The sequence below is a fragment of the Thermobia domestica genome, chromosome 1 (genome assembly GCF_964235325.1).
Source record: "Thermobia domestica chromosome 1, izTheDome1.hap1.1, whole genome shotgun sequence".
Classification (NCBI taxonomy): Eukaryota; Metazoa; Arthropoda; class Insecta; order Zygentoma; family Lepismatidae; genus Thermobia; species Thermobia domestica.
In genome coordinates, this window is record NC_137454.1 from 285,212,532 (window position 1) to 285,228,800 (window position 16,269).

The following is a 16,269-nucleotide window of genomic DNA, read 5'->3' on the forward strand; positions in this document are numbered from 1 at the left end:
AAAATTTAGATTTAGGTAAATTATGATGAAAAAATGGTAAGGACATATAACGGGAGTCTTTTGGTTTATTTTTGCGATATTTTGAGCCGTTCTGAGATATCGGGGCCTGATGGTTCCTAATTGCCAAATTTTGTCGGAACATTACCAAAGTTTGGATTTAGGTAAGTTATGATGAGAAACGACAAAGCGTTTATAAGGGGCGATTTTTCGATTTATTTTTGCGACATTTATTATTATTATTATTATTATTAATAATAATAATAATAATAATAATAATAATAATAATAATAATAATAATAATAATAATAATAATAATAATAATAATAATAATATTTTGCTACTCTACAAATAAGGTAATGTGCCACTAGGAAAATTCTATCGGATAGGGAAATCAGCGAAATATTGCTTACGTTTCACTTGTTGAATCCATATACGCCCCAAGAATGATGTAACTTCAAACTTATTTGTATGCAGTGTATTTTATTCGTACTTACAAGATCTGTAAGTTAAAGCTTCAACTTTATTGATATAATTGCAATTTAACTATGCACTGATATTGTATTTTGTAACTATAGTTTCATTTTAGTTGGTGAGTGAACATTATTTAATGTTTCATAATTCCTCTACATACAGATGTGCTGCCCCAATTGGCTACCATCGCAGTAGAAGAGAAATGAGACTCCATTATCCAGCTTGTTTTACTCGAGGCACTATTCAACATGAATTATTACATGCATTAGGATTCTGGCATGAACATACTCGCGCCGATCGAGACGACCATATTAGAGTAATGTGGGAAAACATTATGAAAGGTGAGAGCAATGTAGTTAATATCCAAAATAGCTTGAAGTATCTCTCAAAGGTTTGATTAACTTGCAAACAATATACCACCATATATAGACTGTTAGTATGCCTAAGCGATATTAGGTCCCAAATATTTTTCATCGTAGAAGAAATTCATGGAGATAAGAAGTAATAATTCGTATTCCGTTATGGAATAAATTTTGAGAACATGCCAGTTAATCTTATCTTCTTGACTCTCAGACATAAGATTTTGTGTTTGTAGGCTTTCTCCAAACGATAAGCATCCATGTTGTGCTGTATGGTTGCTAAACAAGATAGCTTACTCTGACGGAAGAACGCCGACTGGAAGTATTTGAGAATAAAATCCTTGGAAGAATATTCGGCCTGAAGAAGAACGGGAATGGGGAATGCTGGAAACTTCATAATGAGGAAATGCTAATTTATACCGTTTACCAAACATTGTTAAGGTCACAAGTGTAGGAGGTTTAGGTGGGCATATCATGTAGCCAGAATGGAAGAAAGTAGAGACGCTTTCAAAGTTTTAACTGGAAATCCAATCGGAAAACGACCATTAGGAAGACTCAGGCACAAATGGGAGGATAATATTAAGTTAAATTTCACAGAAATAGGAATAGAAAGTAGAAACTGGGTCTAGTTGGCTGAAGAAATAAGTCAATGGAGAGCTTTTGTAAACGCGGCATTCAATCTATGGGTTCCATAGGCCACAGAGTTTGTTGGTTAGGTTTCTTGAAATATCTCCTCCTTCTACTCCAATTTTATTACCACACGAGCTACATAATCGTATTAGTTCGTAGTTTTGGACCTTAAAATTAAGTAACTGAATCATTCCGAAAAATGGACATAAACATGAGACTTAAAACGTATTTCTATGCTTCCCACATGTATTACCATTTTTTATAATCATTATAGTCGAGCTGCAATTATAAAATCCATGGACTGTGCGCTACATCTTCTGTACTTAATATATATTAGATTTTAAATATAACCATTTACACAAAATTATACAAAATTTTGAAGTAGATTCCAGAGATAAATCAAAATTCTCTTATTATTTTATTGGCTTCATTTGGCTCTTCTTCCATCACAATAATAGATTTGATAATGGCAGCTGCAATAATTATAATTATTTTTTGGTATTAACTGAATTATATAGAGCATTAACCCTGGCCCATTTCTCTAAAGAATCCAATCCTTCAACAAACGCAAAGTTACAACCCCCATAATTCAAATATCTATATAATCAATTTTAACTTTATTACGAAATCGAGTCTGAGCGAAATTCGTTTAAATTACTGTACTATATGTAGACTATAACCATCCATTGTAGTTAGGATATACCGTACTAAAGGAGTATTTGAATGAAACGCGAACTGCAAGTCAGGACCCTTTACGTTTACTACTAATAGTAGCGACATCATGTGAAGTAATTATTTACATAGAATACCAACAGTATTGGTATCATGAGGCGCAGCTGTAAAGCTTTTGCGTCCAGTGAAGTCGACAGGGACATTCTCATTGCTTTGCGGATATTATATAAATAAGAAAAACAGAGTCTTCTACGTCATTTTAAAAATAAACACGTTCAATAGATTGAAAATATTCGTAAATAAGTTCTTTAAGTATTTAGCTGATAAGTCATTATGTTTTCTGTACTTTCGTCACGGATGAGAACAGTTCAGTAGTTAGTCTGAATCGTCTGTGTTCGCTATTCATATTTATTGATGAATTAACAGCGGTTAAGCTTGCTCTCAATCACGCGCTTCAGCTTCCGCTATGCCGTGTGCTTACCGACTCGCAAAGCGTTCTTGGAAGACTGAAAAATGTCATTAGAAACACGTTCTAGTTCAAGACATTCTTCTGAGATGTCATTAGCTACAACAACAACGAGATCGCGTCGTGGTTGTTTGCTGACAGACGGGAAAACACCAACACAACAATTATGCATGCTCAGTGGCGTATTTACGATTTTGTTTCGGGGAGGTCTTTCCTAACTTTACTCCTACAAATGTGAAAATTCTGCAAGAAATTTCATTTGTTTTAAAATATTTTAGTAAATGAAATTTCGAGGGGGATTAAGCCCGGAAGCCCCCTTAAAAACGCCACTGTTCATGCTACTTACGTAGATGTCGTACTGCAGCACTCCCTCATGCACCAAGCTCCACAGTCATTTTATGGAACGGATGCAGTTTTGCTGATAGGCCGATTCGGACCAGGAAAGCGGAAATAAGTTCAATTCTATTAAACCTATTATATTTCGGGTAGTTGACATATGTCGTCTCGTAATGGTCGCGAGATGAAGTGATATTGGTGCACTTGCGTATCGGACATCATATCTCATATATTCCTATTTAATACATTATGCTAACCGTCCATATTATGAATGAGGACTGTACTGTTCCACTATCTAGAATACTCAAACCTCAGAGAACGTTTAGGACTAACGATAATAGTCAGGTCTTGAGGGATAACCCTGATTTTAGTGATCGTAGGCCTATTCTATCTTCCATCTGTGTTGTTTTAGTATTTAACGTCCTCTGAAGTCTTTTTTTCTTTTAGATTTATCTAATTATTTCATTACTACTACTATTTTCCTTGTTATATGATTTTAATTTCAATACTTATTTATTTATTTCTTTTTACGTTTATCACGATCTAAAATTCAATACATGTTTTTCTTTTTTTTATCGTTTCATTTAGCTTGTGACATATTAAACTCTGAGAAGTATGATTTTTCATTATCGTTTTTATTTTGGGAGATTGAAAATCATGTGTCGACATCGTTTTCGTGACGAAGAAAATTGGCCTTCGCGCTGATATTTTTGTTAAACATACCGTCAATCAGTAAATAGATATAAAAAAAAGAAAAAGACAAAATCTCATGTTTAACCAATACAAAATTGAAATGCATATATACAAAGGCTGATCCATTTCCATCGAAAAAATTTGCTAACAGAGCAACAAAACTGTATGCACACGTGTATCAGTCTCTCAACAGTTGTGGAGCAAAAATGTGTTGCAATGGCGAAGTGCTGCCGAAAAACAAAATCGCTTCTGGGAAGAGGTTCTTCCCATGTAAACTTTAGCATTTTCCGCACAGTAAAACACTATCGGAACAATTAATGTTGTAAAAAAAATCTGTGAAGTCTATTTTCAATAAAAAACATCATTCTTTTTCGTTTTTTTCAAATGTCTGTTTTTTCTCTGGTAACTATTATTTATTGATTTATGTTGCAGATAAGTGAAATAATCAGCAGAACTTGAGACGAAGCCCTCATAACTTTAAAATTCTTTGTTTCTTTGTACCAATATGAGCAAAATTGTGTGATTATTGTTCATTTTTTCTTCACTAGTAACTCGTGTTGTTGTACTAGTCATAGTCTCGACTAGTAATGATCTCGTTGTTTGGAGACAATAATTTGATAAGAAAAAAATTTCTCTCCTTTTTACACCTTAGTTCCAATAGTGTTGCTGGGAAATACAAGGTGTTTCAAAATGACTATTGGGGTTTAATGGGTTTGCATTACTTATAATTACAAATAATACATCAAGAAAAAGAGCAACTCAAACAGCTTTTGCTACAAGTGTTCAACGTGAGCACCAATCGTCACACGGCACACATTGAGTCGATAGGCGAGAATGGCCTATAAACTTTCCGCCTAGTGTTGTAAAAAAAAAAGTTTTTTTTTCTGTGAAGTTTTTTTTCAATAAAAAACAGTTCTTTTTCATGCTTTTTTTCAAATGTCTGTTTTTTTTTCTGGAAACTGTTATTTATTGATTTATGTTGCAGATTATTGAAATAATCAACAGAATTTGAGTCGACGCTCCCGTAAATTACAAATCGTTTGTTTCTTTGTATCTACAAGAGTAAAATTTTATGATTATCCCTTGCGGACCCAGGTCATTTTTTGCGTTTTTCTACATTTTCAGTTAGTGACTTATTGCTCAAAAACCATTTATTCGATTGATATAGTTAAGGCCTTGTCTTTTGGAAAATGAATGTGGCTATTTTTTGGTGTAAGTTGCATTGCAGTATTCCCAACGGGTGGAAAATTATTGAGAGAAATGTAGGGGTGAAAATTTTCAAAAAAAAAAAGTCCCTAACCGAAATTCAAAATTTTTTGTATCTAGCACTGCCGCCATATGGGTTCAAGTCAACTAAAAAAATTCTTTGGTGTGTTGACAAGGTACAGTGAAATCCTGAAGTCGCTGGCTTCCATTGAATGAGGGAAAGAAAAAATTATCTGTCATCATACACATGAAATTTTGACACTTTTTACGCCTCAGAAGCAAAAATCAACAGATATGCCGGGGCTACAGCTTCTCTAATTATCCTATTGAAATTTTTATGTTGTGTTCTGTAGGGCAAAGAGGAGGCTTTCAGGTAGTGGTACGTTTGTTTCAATGTAGCCAGCAAGAGGGTAATAATAGAAGGGAAGGGAAATTTTGCGAATTTTTCTCCTAAAATCGGGAATTAATTGTTTTGGCTGGAAACACTGCCATCAGACAGACGAAAACTATCTTACAATAAACCTTGGCACCCCAAGAAAATATCCTACAAGTATCATGGCGATATCTAACAAAGTAAGCATGAAATTTAAAAGAAATATATCTCATTCTACCTCGGAAATTCACCATTTTCTTACCATTTACAGAACATGGCTGATTATAAATCTCAACTGTACTTCCCTTAATTATCATATTGAAACTTTCTATAGTGCGTTGTGTAGGGCGAAGATGAGAATTTCAGATAGTGGTACGTTTGTTCCGATGTAGCCAACAAGAGGGAAACAACAGAGACATAACAGCAAATAATTTACCCAAAATTTCCCCCTAAAATCTGGAATTAAAATTTTCTGTAGCTGGTAGCACTGCTACCAGTCAGACGCAAACTATCTTAAATTAAACATTGGTACACCACTAATATATCCTACAAGTAGTATGGCGACATTTAAGGAACAAAGTTTCCAATTACCAAAAATGTATTACGGTAAACAGAAAAATAGGGAAAACTAGAAAAATCAAGGGTTAGAACCTAAATACGAATTTTTCATGCGCCCCCAAATTACCCCATTATAATGATCTGTACCCGCGTTTGTTCTGTAAGCACAAATGTTCGATTTGCGAAAGTTGACTTGCACTCGGACGTATAGGTACGGATTTATAAACAAAAATATCAAAATTTTGCCCAAATTTAGGGAAATTTTAATTTCCCTAATATGCAACACTGCGCGCAGGCCCTTCCAATTGATGTCAACAATTAGGTGTTCATTTGAAGTATCTACCTGGCAAGTCTTAAGGAGGTCACTCTACAACGAAGGAAGGAATAGGGAAAAAAAGAAGTAAATTCGAAATTCTAAAATTCTCAAATTTTTGACTAGGGTGAAATTTGAGAAGGAAATTGGACACCAGAAGAAAAAGAAATTAATATGATAAACTATGGTCCAACCATATTTGGCAAAAATAATATCCCGATATCTTAATTAGTGTTCACATAGGAGCAGATTTAAAAAAGTGACACTGAAAGTAGTATTCGGAGGGGCACTTTTCCCATTGCTGGTATTTATTATTATGTTATATACGTATTATTTTGGTCCCTCTGGACGGGCACTCTCTGAGCTCCGGGGGCGCCTCCGGGAGCATTGCCCCCCCAAAAAAAATATCTGAAAGGAATACTGGACACTTGTAGTTAAAGGATATGCACATCAGCTTTCTCCTCGATCTACATCACCAACGAAATTGCATTCGAAGAGGGCGTCAGTAAAACTCACCATCAGTGCTAACAATTTCCAGAATATGGCAACCTGTGAGAAGCCATTATGACCAAACAATTACATGTGGTCTACTTAACAGTGAATCATGCAATCCATACAAAATTGAAGCTGCAACTGTCTACAAGATCAATATGCATGCATAACACCCGAACCCGTAAGCTGTACACGTAACCATTTTGAACGTTAAAGCAAAGATTTAAATTAAAATAAACGCTACATGTTCGCATACGGAATATATAGTGTTTTGAGCAAACGCTATTGACGGAAAAAAGAAAAATTAATCAGGTTTAGCGACGTTCGCTTGAGTTCAGACCTCACTGAATTATTAGAACAAATATAGCTATGGGAATACAATCTATATTATTATTATTATATATACAGGGTGTTTCAAAAGGGAGATGATTCCTGACACCAAGACAAGACAAAAGGTATAGACCAACCTTGGTCACAAATGCTTCCTTTCGGAGTTATAGGCTGTCTAAAACATAAAAAATGAACTTTAAAGTTCCATAGCTCAAATACTATATGATCTACCGTAGTCGGGCCAAGACTTCACTTCGGAACTAGTATGTGTCCCATTACAAAATCCTGCTTCTGAATCCTTCGGTACATCTGCAACAATTTTTACAGAGGTAGTTGGTGAGTACTTCAAGCTATATGAACGTAGCCAAACTCCCTCTGCAAAAATTGCTGCGTGGGTACCTTAGGATTCTGAAACACGTATTTTTGGATAGAGCACATGTTAGTTCCTAAGCGAAGTCTTGACCCGACTACGGTAGGTCCCATAGTTTTGGAGCTATGGACCTTTAAAGGTCAATTTTTCATGTTTTCGGCAGCTTATTTTTCCGAAAGAGGAAGCATTTGTGCACCCAGGTTGGTCTATACTTTTGGTCTTGTCTTGGTGTCAGGAATCATTTCCCAGACGTTGTCGGTATTGTTTTGAAACACCCTATATATAGGGCTACCATACGGGTACAAGATTATTTCTGCAAAATTTCATGCTTTTACGTTTCATAGTTTTGGGAGATCTCGTGATGAATGAATGATTGGATTTACACTTATCGATCTGGAAATTAAATCTAGATCATTTATTCTTCAATTTCATTTTATGACCAAGAACATTGCATTCATTATAATTGTCGAATTTGAAGCAGAAAATATTAAATTTAGAGGTTCACTAAAGAGAATATATATAGAGAAAAATTATATAAAAATAAAACATTTTTCCTAATCTTCCAATCTTTCCGGAAAGTTTGCAAAACTAGTCAAGACTTCCATTAACCATCCGCGGTGAGTCCGACAGCAATATTCAAAACCGAGAGGGCAGGCAAAGAACATGCAGATGAATGATGATCAATTCGTAAAGCTGCTCGCTCAATCCACACCTTCCCCAAGATGATGGTCCGCTGAATGTTTTTTTTTTCTCCGTTCATGTCGCATAAACCTAATCCAGTGAATTCTCAAATTAGCTGGTGATGTATGAAACAGAGAAATTCAGCAGCTTCTTCATTGCTGTCTGGTGCAATGAAATGGCTGGCCACTAGCATATTCATATTCACCCTTTCATCACTTGGAATATGATCTCTAAATTCGACGTATGATTGTGGATTGGTGTTACGGTTCCTTTCTTTGCGCTACTTAACTGTAACTGGACATCTTCCTCTCTCGTCACGAGTATGACCACGAGCGTTTGTACTCCCATGCGCAAAAAAAATGCGCGTATACTGTAACTCACGATTTTCCGTATTTATTCCCTTTTCCTTACGTTTATGGGTAAAATTGAGTTATTAGTATGTGGAGGTAATAGAGAGCAATTCATCTAAGGAGATATTTCCAAAAAATATAATAAAATAATAAAAATATAAACAAAAAACAAAATTATGCTCGGTTTTGTGTATACTGGCAACGATGATTTCTAGGGATTTTTTCAGTAGTACAGCACGATTGCGGAGGGCATTCAGTAGGGAAGTCGAGGAGATGGATCAAGGAACTGGATACTGAACTAAAATGTTGCATTTATTGGTTAAAACCTAGTGTGTAGATTGCCTGCCAAATATAAATTAGCTTCTGTAACTAAGATGTCGTACGAAAATATAGAATTAAACAGAAAAACTCTTACGTTAAGGTTCGAAGCGATACGCACCATGGTTATGAAGATTATTTCTTAAGAAAAAAGAACAAATACAACGTAGCCTCTGTGGTTAGGTGGATAGAGTGGCGGACTCGTAGTTATTTTATTATTTTGACACCACATCGAATCCCATCCTATCCCATCCCATTTTTTTTAACAAAACATTATTGGAAGTATATAACTTTGATGTTAATAAGAACCGAAACAGTATAATAAGGAAATAACTTATTGATAGTATCCTTTAATCGACGTATTTATTCAGTATTAGAATACGTGTACTATTGCAAACAGTTATTGTTTTCAGTTTATGGTCTTGTATGTTACCTGCCCGTTCTTGAACAGCAGACAACTCACTTCGGATTTGTGTGTCAAGAACAGGAAAAATAACATACGCGACCTTGACAGTCTTCCCAAGTTTACCCCTTGTTATATCGACATGACGTTACATCGAATGATGCTTGTTGTCGTGAAAAAAAGGAAAAAAGGAAAAAGCTTATGTCAAATTATCGTTTGTCTGTGTGTGTGTGTGTGCTTGTGTTTTTTTCTTTTTAGACTATTGACTTTCTCCCTCTCTCTCTTTTTCTCATATCCACAATTGCAAGAAATTATGACCGACCTTTGTGGGTTTATTGGGAATAGGACGATTTATTTTGGATTGCTAACAGACGACATTTTTTTAACCATTTGCTTTAAACTTTGGCTTTGTGGCTCTTAGCACCCACAAAAGGTCATTATAAACTATATAAGCAGTTCCCGTTTTCACCGGCCGCTGAAAAAATATTGGGGAAGAGAAAAGTGCTTGCCGTAAAGATAATGAATAAAAAAACAAATTAAAACAAATAATTTATAAATCTTTATAATACACTCTAAAGTTACGAGCGATTACGGCTAAGAATTTAACGTGAGATTAAAATTACGAGTATTATGTATTATGATTAAACAAATAATATACAATAAGTAAACTACAAGCAAATTATATATTTAACAACCTGAGTGCTTAAAAACAATTACTTTATTTTTAATTTTTATTTTTTTAAAATTATTTACTTTGATTAGATGGCCTTTTTGATTTATAGGAATGATTTTTTTTTAATTTTATTTATAATTTGCGCTAGCGGCAACGAATGAGAGTAGGGGATAATTTATATAACACTTGCGTTTTATTATGCACTGCACAAGGAGGGTGGGGATTAAGTCAGCCGCAACTTTTTTCTTTTGGGCTTTTTTTTTTTTACACAAATTTGGTTTTCTGTAAAAGTCAAAAACTAATTTGAGTGTTATGCTTATATTTACTAAATTCTAACGACGACAAAAACACGATTTCAAAATGCAATCATAAGTCGGTGTAAGGAGTGTTTTCGTTGAACAAAGCTAAATTATACAGATCTATGTATGCGGAACACGAATATTTCCAAAAGATAGCATGAATATGAACGATAATCATACCATATTTCTACATTATATAGTAGCGTGAAAAACTGATATTAAAATGATATAACAAACAGGCATAAGCTTTTTTTTTCTAGCACGGCAACACATTAAACTTAACTCATTAAATTTTGGGAATTACAAATTATCACCTTACGTGTCGTTATATTCCTATTCGTTTTCACGTTCGAGCGACGAAAGAAGAAATTGTAGTAATAGTGATAAAAATCGAATTCGAGATTTCAATGAATTCAAGTTTCACGCCCCCACATATCGAAAAAGTAATTTTCATGTCTGTCCATCTGTTCGTCTGTCGGTTCGTCACGCTTTTTCATGTATTCAAATAGAGGCCATACTGTTCGACGTATCTGGACCGAATTCTAGACATGAAGTTTTTATAACACTTTAAAAAAAACTAACTAACTATATGGCCTATGGAACCCGGAGGTTCAATGCCGCGTTCACAAAAGCTCTCCACTGACTTCTATTCTTAGCTAACTGCATCCAGTTTCTACTTTGTATTCCAATCTCTGCGAGATCCATCTTAATATTGTCCTCCCATCTGCGCCTAGGTCTTCCTAATGGTCGTTTTCCGATTGGTCTTCCAGTCAAGACTTTGAAAGCATTTCTACTTTCTTCCATTCTAGCTACATGACCCTCCCACCTAAACCTCCTAGACTTGACGACCCTAACAATGTTGGGTAGATCATATAAATTGTGTAGTTCCTCGTTATGAAGTTTCCGCCATTCCCCATTCCCGTTCCTCTTGGGTCCGAATATTCGTCTCAGGATCTTGTTCTCAAATACTTTCAGTCTATGTTCTTCCCTCAGAGTAAGTGACCATGTTTCGCAGCCATACAGAACAACAGGCATAATAATCGTTTTGTATATTTTAAGCTTCAAATTCCTCGACAGAATTCGCGACAACAAGAGATTTTGAACCGAATAGTAACACGAATTCCCTGCTTTGAGTCGACATTTAATTTCTTCGTGAATATGATTTCCCTCTCTTAATATTGATCCTAGATATTTGAAACTATCCACTTTACCAAAAGTATTATTTAATATTTTAACGCATCCATAATTTGCTGTATTCTGGTCCCGACGCACTTCCATGTATTTAGTTTTCTCTGCATTTACTTCTAAACCCATGTCCCTGCAAGAGTTTAATAAGATCTCTGCATTTCTTTCTATTGTTCTCCTATCATCCCCTATTAAATTTACATCATCAGCATATGCCATAACCTGGTCAATACCGTTCAACTGTAGGCCCTGGTTGCTATCTTTGATTTTCCTTATAGCGTATTCCAGAACGAAGTTAAATATAATAATGGCGACAACGCATCTCCTTGTTTCAGGCCATTTTCGACGTGAAAGCTCGTGGACAAAAATTTTCCTACCCGACTTTACTTTGGGATTCATTTAAACATATCTTAATTAATCTAATTAGCTTTCTCGGTATTCCAAGTTCTGTAAGGACGTTGTATAATGTTTCTCTCCTAACCGAGTCGTACGCCTTTCTAAAATCAATAAATAGTCGATGTACCGGGGTATTGTATTCCCACTTTTTTTCGAGTATTTGGCGAATGGTAAATATTTGGTCGATAGTTGATCGATTTCGTCTAAATCCGCACTGATAATCTCCAATAATTTCATCTGTGTATGGGGTCAGTCTTGCTAACAGAATATTTGAAAGGATTTTATAGGATGTTGATAGAAGAAAAATGCCTCGATAATTATTACAGTTTTGTCGTCTTTCTAGTAAATTGGAACAGTGATTGATTCTTTCCACTCTTGTGGCAATTTTTCCTTGTTCCATATAAGGAGAATGAGTTTGTGTATCTTGTTCCACAATTTTTCGCCCCCAGCTAAAATTAACTCAGCCGGAATTTCATCTACACCCGGAGATTTGTGTTCATAACACTATCGTTTCGAATTCTATATCCTCCGACACCTAAAAATAAGGGTAGTTTACTGAAGGATGAAAATTTAAAATCATTAAATTGTCTCAAAAACGGCTGTAAAGATTTTGTTTGTATTTTTACAAATATAGTATGAATCATTGCTCTGAAAAAATACGTAAGGTGTAATTTACTGTATGGGATGCATTTTTTTGAACAATTTTCTCAATCACATTTTATAAATAAATGTATCATTAATAACCTGACAATATGACACAACTCGTTCGTCCTGTAAACATTCAGAAGAGGTAGTTTAGCCTACTCTTCGACGATTTTCCCATTAACGCCTGACCCAATTTTGTTCATATTTCATAAATAAATGTTACATAAATAACCTAACGATATGGTATAATTCCATCATCCTAAAAAGCTAGAAGTGGTATATTACTTTTCGGAGCAAGTTTTACCCTACGATTTTGTCGATAATTACTCTGGCAATTTTGTTCGTATTTCATAAATAGCATAACTCGTTTTTCCTGAAAAGATATACAAGGGATATTTTATTCTTGGGGATGACTTTTTTTAAACGATTTTCTCAGAAAGTACTCAAACGCTTTTGCTCATACTTCACATACAATTATCTGCTTAATAATTCTAATGTATGGCATAAGTTATTTCTAACAGAAATATGACGAATGGGTACTTTACTTTTGGACGTAAGTTGCTTCGTACAAAGTTTTCTAAAACACATTATTTTATTCGCATTTCCCAAATAAATATTTAAGTAATAGCTGCAGCCTAACACGAGTCAGTTGAAGAAATTCGAGCGAGAAAATTCAGTGCGTTTCATCCGTATCCATTCTTAAATATATTTTTAAATGTTACACCCAATCACAATTTTCCTAAGAAAATCGAAACTTCTTTTTAAATGTGCCTTGCTGTGGCCAAATGGTTCAAGTGCATTGGTTCTGGATTTGATTCCCGATGAGAGCTAGTGTATTTTTATCCTTGTTAAGGAATAGGTGCAAAGAGAAAAGTGTTTAAACAAGTCTAACCAAGCTAATGAATAATACAAAGAAATAATACAATATTACGAAATTCTAGAAGAAACGTTGTTAATATTAGATATTTGCGTGTAAAAGTCCAACCCATGACTGTCAACTCCAAAGGTAAGAAAGTGAAACATCCAATACCAGGTTAATCAGTGGTCTCTAGTTAAAGCTATCCTACTAGGAAGTGATTGAGATACCAAAAAATATTGTAATCGCTGGGAGACATGTTAGGAGAATACATTGGGTGAGAGAGTTTAATACTGGAACTCATGAATAGTCTCTGCACCTTCGTTTAGTATTGAAGTGCGTAGGTCTATATAGGTTTGCATTGAAATGAGCATTAATGCACAACATCTGTTGAACATTACGGGGGGCTTGCGGACAGGTTTGCAGTACATTTTACGGGGTTCGATATTGTAACGATCCTAGCAAACTCCTCAGCCTTTCCGCACTGTACTCTATAAGTTAAATTCGTGCTTAATTAAAACTATGTGTTTAAATTTAACACTGTTAACCGTTAATACCTGTGCACAACGGGCAACAATCCGCCAATAATTCTTTATTTTTGCCCTTTGTTTTAGCGCCATAAATGTCTTTGTTCATAAATTTCTTTGTCTATGGTTTTGCATATACGTAGCGTGGACATTAAATTTTGACTTCTACGCCATATGCATCTAATTACAAACACACCTATAGAACGAACACAACAAACTTGGAATATATAGTTTATGTATGGAAAATCATACACGAGGCGCTGCACGGGAGAGCAGTGTGCATACATATGGCAGTCAACTTCCTAAGAAATTTATAATAATAATAATAATAATAAAATCAGAAAACGAAACAGTTATTTACATAATGTATTTATTTAAGCATGGAAGTGCAATAGACTTAAGTTATTTCCCTCTCTCTCTCTTTGAAGGCAACAACCTTTAGGGTGCCAAGACGTAGAAAAGGACTTGTGGCACTCATGACTATAGAGTGGTGTGTGTTTGGCACATCGGGTTCCTTCGTTGTTAGCCCCTGCTTTCTAGACCGGATGCAGTTATTCCCGGTAGAAAATACAAGAAAATATACCTTTCTATTACTATTAAAGTAAATAATTACACTCATTCCCTCAACGTGATACTTGTTTAACTGTATACAGACAGCTGATCCATGGGAGAATCGTTGATAATAATAAATAAAATAAACTCGACAAATATTCTTGTAATTTTCTGGACACGCCAGTGTGCCTGTTATCCGGTTGTGGCACACTGGAATATAGGGTATGGCTTTCTAATTTTTCCCCAACTATTTTAACTGCTTCAATTGAAATTAATCTATAATAATAAGAGTGAATTTAGTCTTCTTACCCTTCGATTTAGAAATAAGGTCCGCTAGAATTGTATATTTAAAAAATAATAATACAGTGAAACCTCTCTAAAGCGGACAGCCGTGGGGAATCAAAAATTGTCCGCTATAGAGAGATGTCCGTCTTAGAGAGGTTTCAATATTTTCTTACGTAAATTAGTAAATAAGGTGATATGTAATTACAAACTATTGAAGGTAATTTATCAAACCGTTCTATGACTGTGGGCATGTCGATATCTGCGAATTCTCCACAAATCGCTTTGAAAGAAATTTTGTCTAATCCGAAACTTCTCTAACCACTCGTTCGAGACATTGAAATCTGAAACATTCATTTCTGTTGCTACCTCTAAATTCTTAGCTTTTAGCATCGACTCTAACACAGGATTTTTTTTTTCATTCCGCACTCTATAAAAAACATTCACTTGCACACCAACTTTGTTCAAAGCAATGAGACACAATTTTCATTGTCATTTTCACACCACAACTTTATTAACTTGTCTAGGTTTTATATGATCTCAGGTGCTTGAGTTTTACCGATACAAAAATTTTCAGCTATCCTTCGCACACCTCAGTATTCTTCGAAAATTCAATCAATTCGATTTTAACATTAGCGCTTCTCGTGGCATTTCGAAAGCTCACAACAACTTACACCTTATTGCTTCCGTCTACAAATAGAGGCACTAAGACAATATGCGAATACGTGAACAAAAATTACCAAACATGTCTTCTGCTTGATTCCAGCAAAACGGTAAAATGATGTGTCATCCCAAATGGCAGGCAACTGTCAATCACTTGATTCTAAAACAGGTTGGGTGGGAGTGGAATGCAAGCAAAGGATATGAAGGTGTTGTTAAACAAAGACGCTTCATCTGAGTTTCTGAACAGCCAGTTGACAAGGAAAAATGTTATTACAATGTTTCCTTGGTGATATATGTATGCATTTCTGAAAATGTATTTTTTCTGTATTTTTCAACTTGTTTCTAGAGAAAGTGTTCGTAATATGGAGGTAAATAATACTTATAAGAGAGAGAAAAGACTGTCCGTGTCCGTACTAGAGAGTGTCCGCTTTAGAGAGGTTTGTCAACATGGTTTTTCCTATTACAGTGTTTGAGGATTACAAAATATGTCCGTTATGAGAGGTGTCCGCTTTATAGAGGTGTCCGTTAGTAGAGGTTTCACTGTACTCAGAATTTTATAGAGTAGTTTGTTTTATTCGAAATGACATACTTCCTGCAACTGTTTGGGTTGGAATTATTTGAGATCAAATCTTTAAGTTTTACGACCCATGGTTATACCGACTAGGCTAAAGGACACGGTGATGATGAGAAATGAATGAAATGGTGAAATAAAGAAAGTGGGAGAAAACAGGAGAACCCCGAGAAAACCCATGCACATGGTGTTTGTCCACCACAAAATTCACTTGGTGCGAGCTGGGGTCGAACCAAGGATCCCATGCACCAAAGGTGAACGCTTTATCACTGAGCCACCGCGGCCCCTCTGAAATTATTTATAGGAGAGAGTGACTACTTTATGAAAACTTGATATCAAACACATTTGTTTAAAAATACCAGCTTTTTGTGAAATATTGCTTAATATTCAGGAAAACCTAAGTCAATAAAATAATAATAATAATAATAATAATAATAATCTTAAATTAAAAACTCTCTGGACCTAGTGCATTGGCACAATTCCACGAATTAAAAAGAGTTTGTTTACTTCTCATGTAAGTGTAGAAGGACTTAATCCCTATTGCTTTCAATATACGAAGAAAGTGTCCAACTGTCAAATGATATGCTACATAAAATGCC

General features: G+C 35.0%; 1 protein-coding gene across 1 annotated transcript in view; it reads left to right on the forward strand.

Moving 5' to 3' along the window:
- LOC145680201 (uncharacterized) overlaps positions 1-16,269 on the forward strand; it is a 105,050-nt gene that overhangs the window by 58,358 nt on the left and 30,423 nt on the right. Inside the window, exon 3 of the mRNA XM_081750505.1 lies at positions 634-812. Within this exon, the coding sequence (XP_081606631.1) occupies positions 634-812 (179 nt within the window). The remainder of the gene's footprint in view (positions 1-633; positions 813-16,269) is intronic.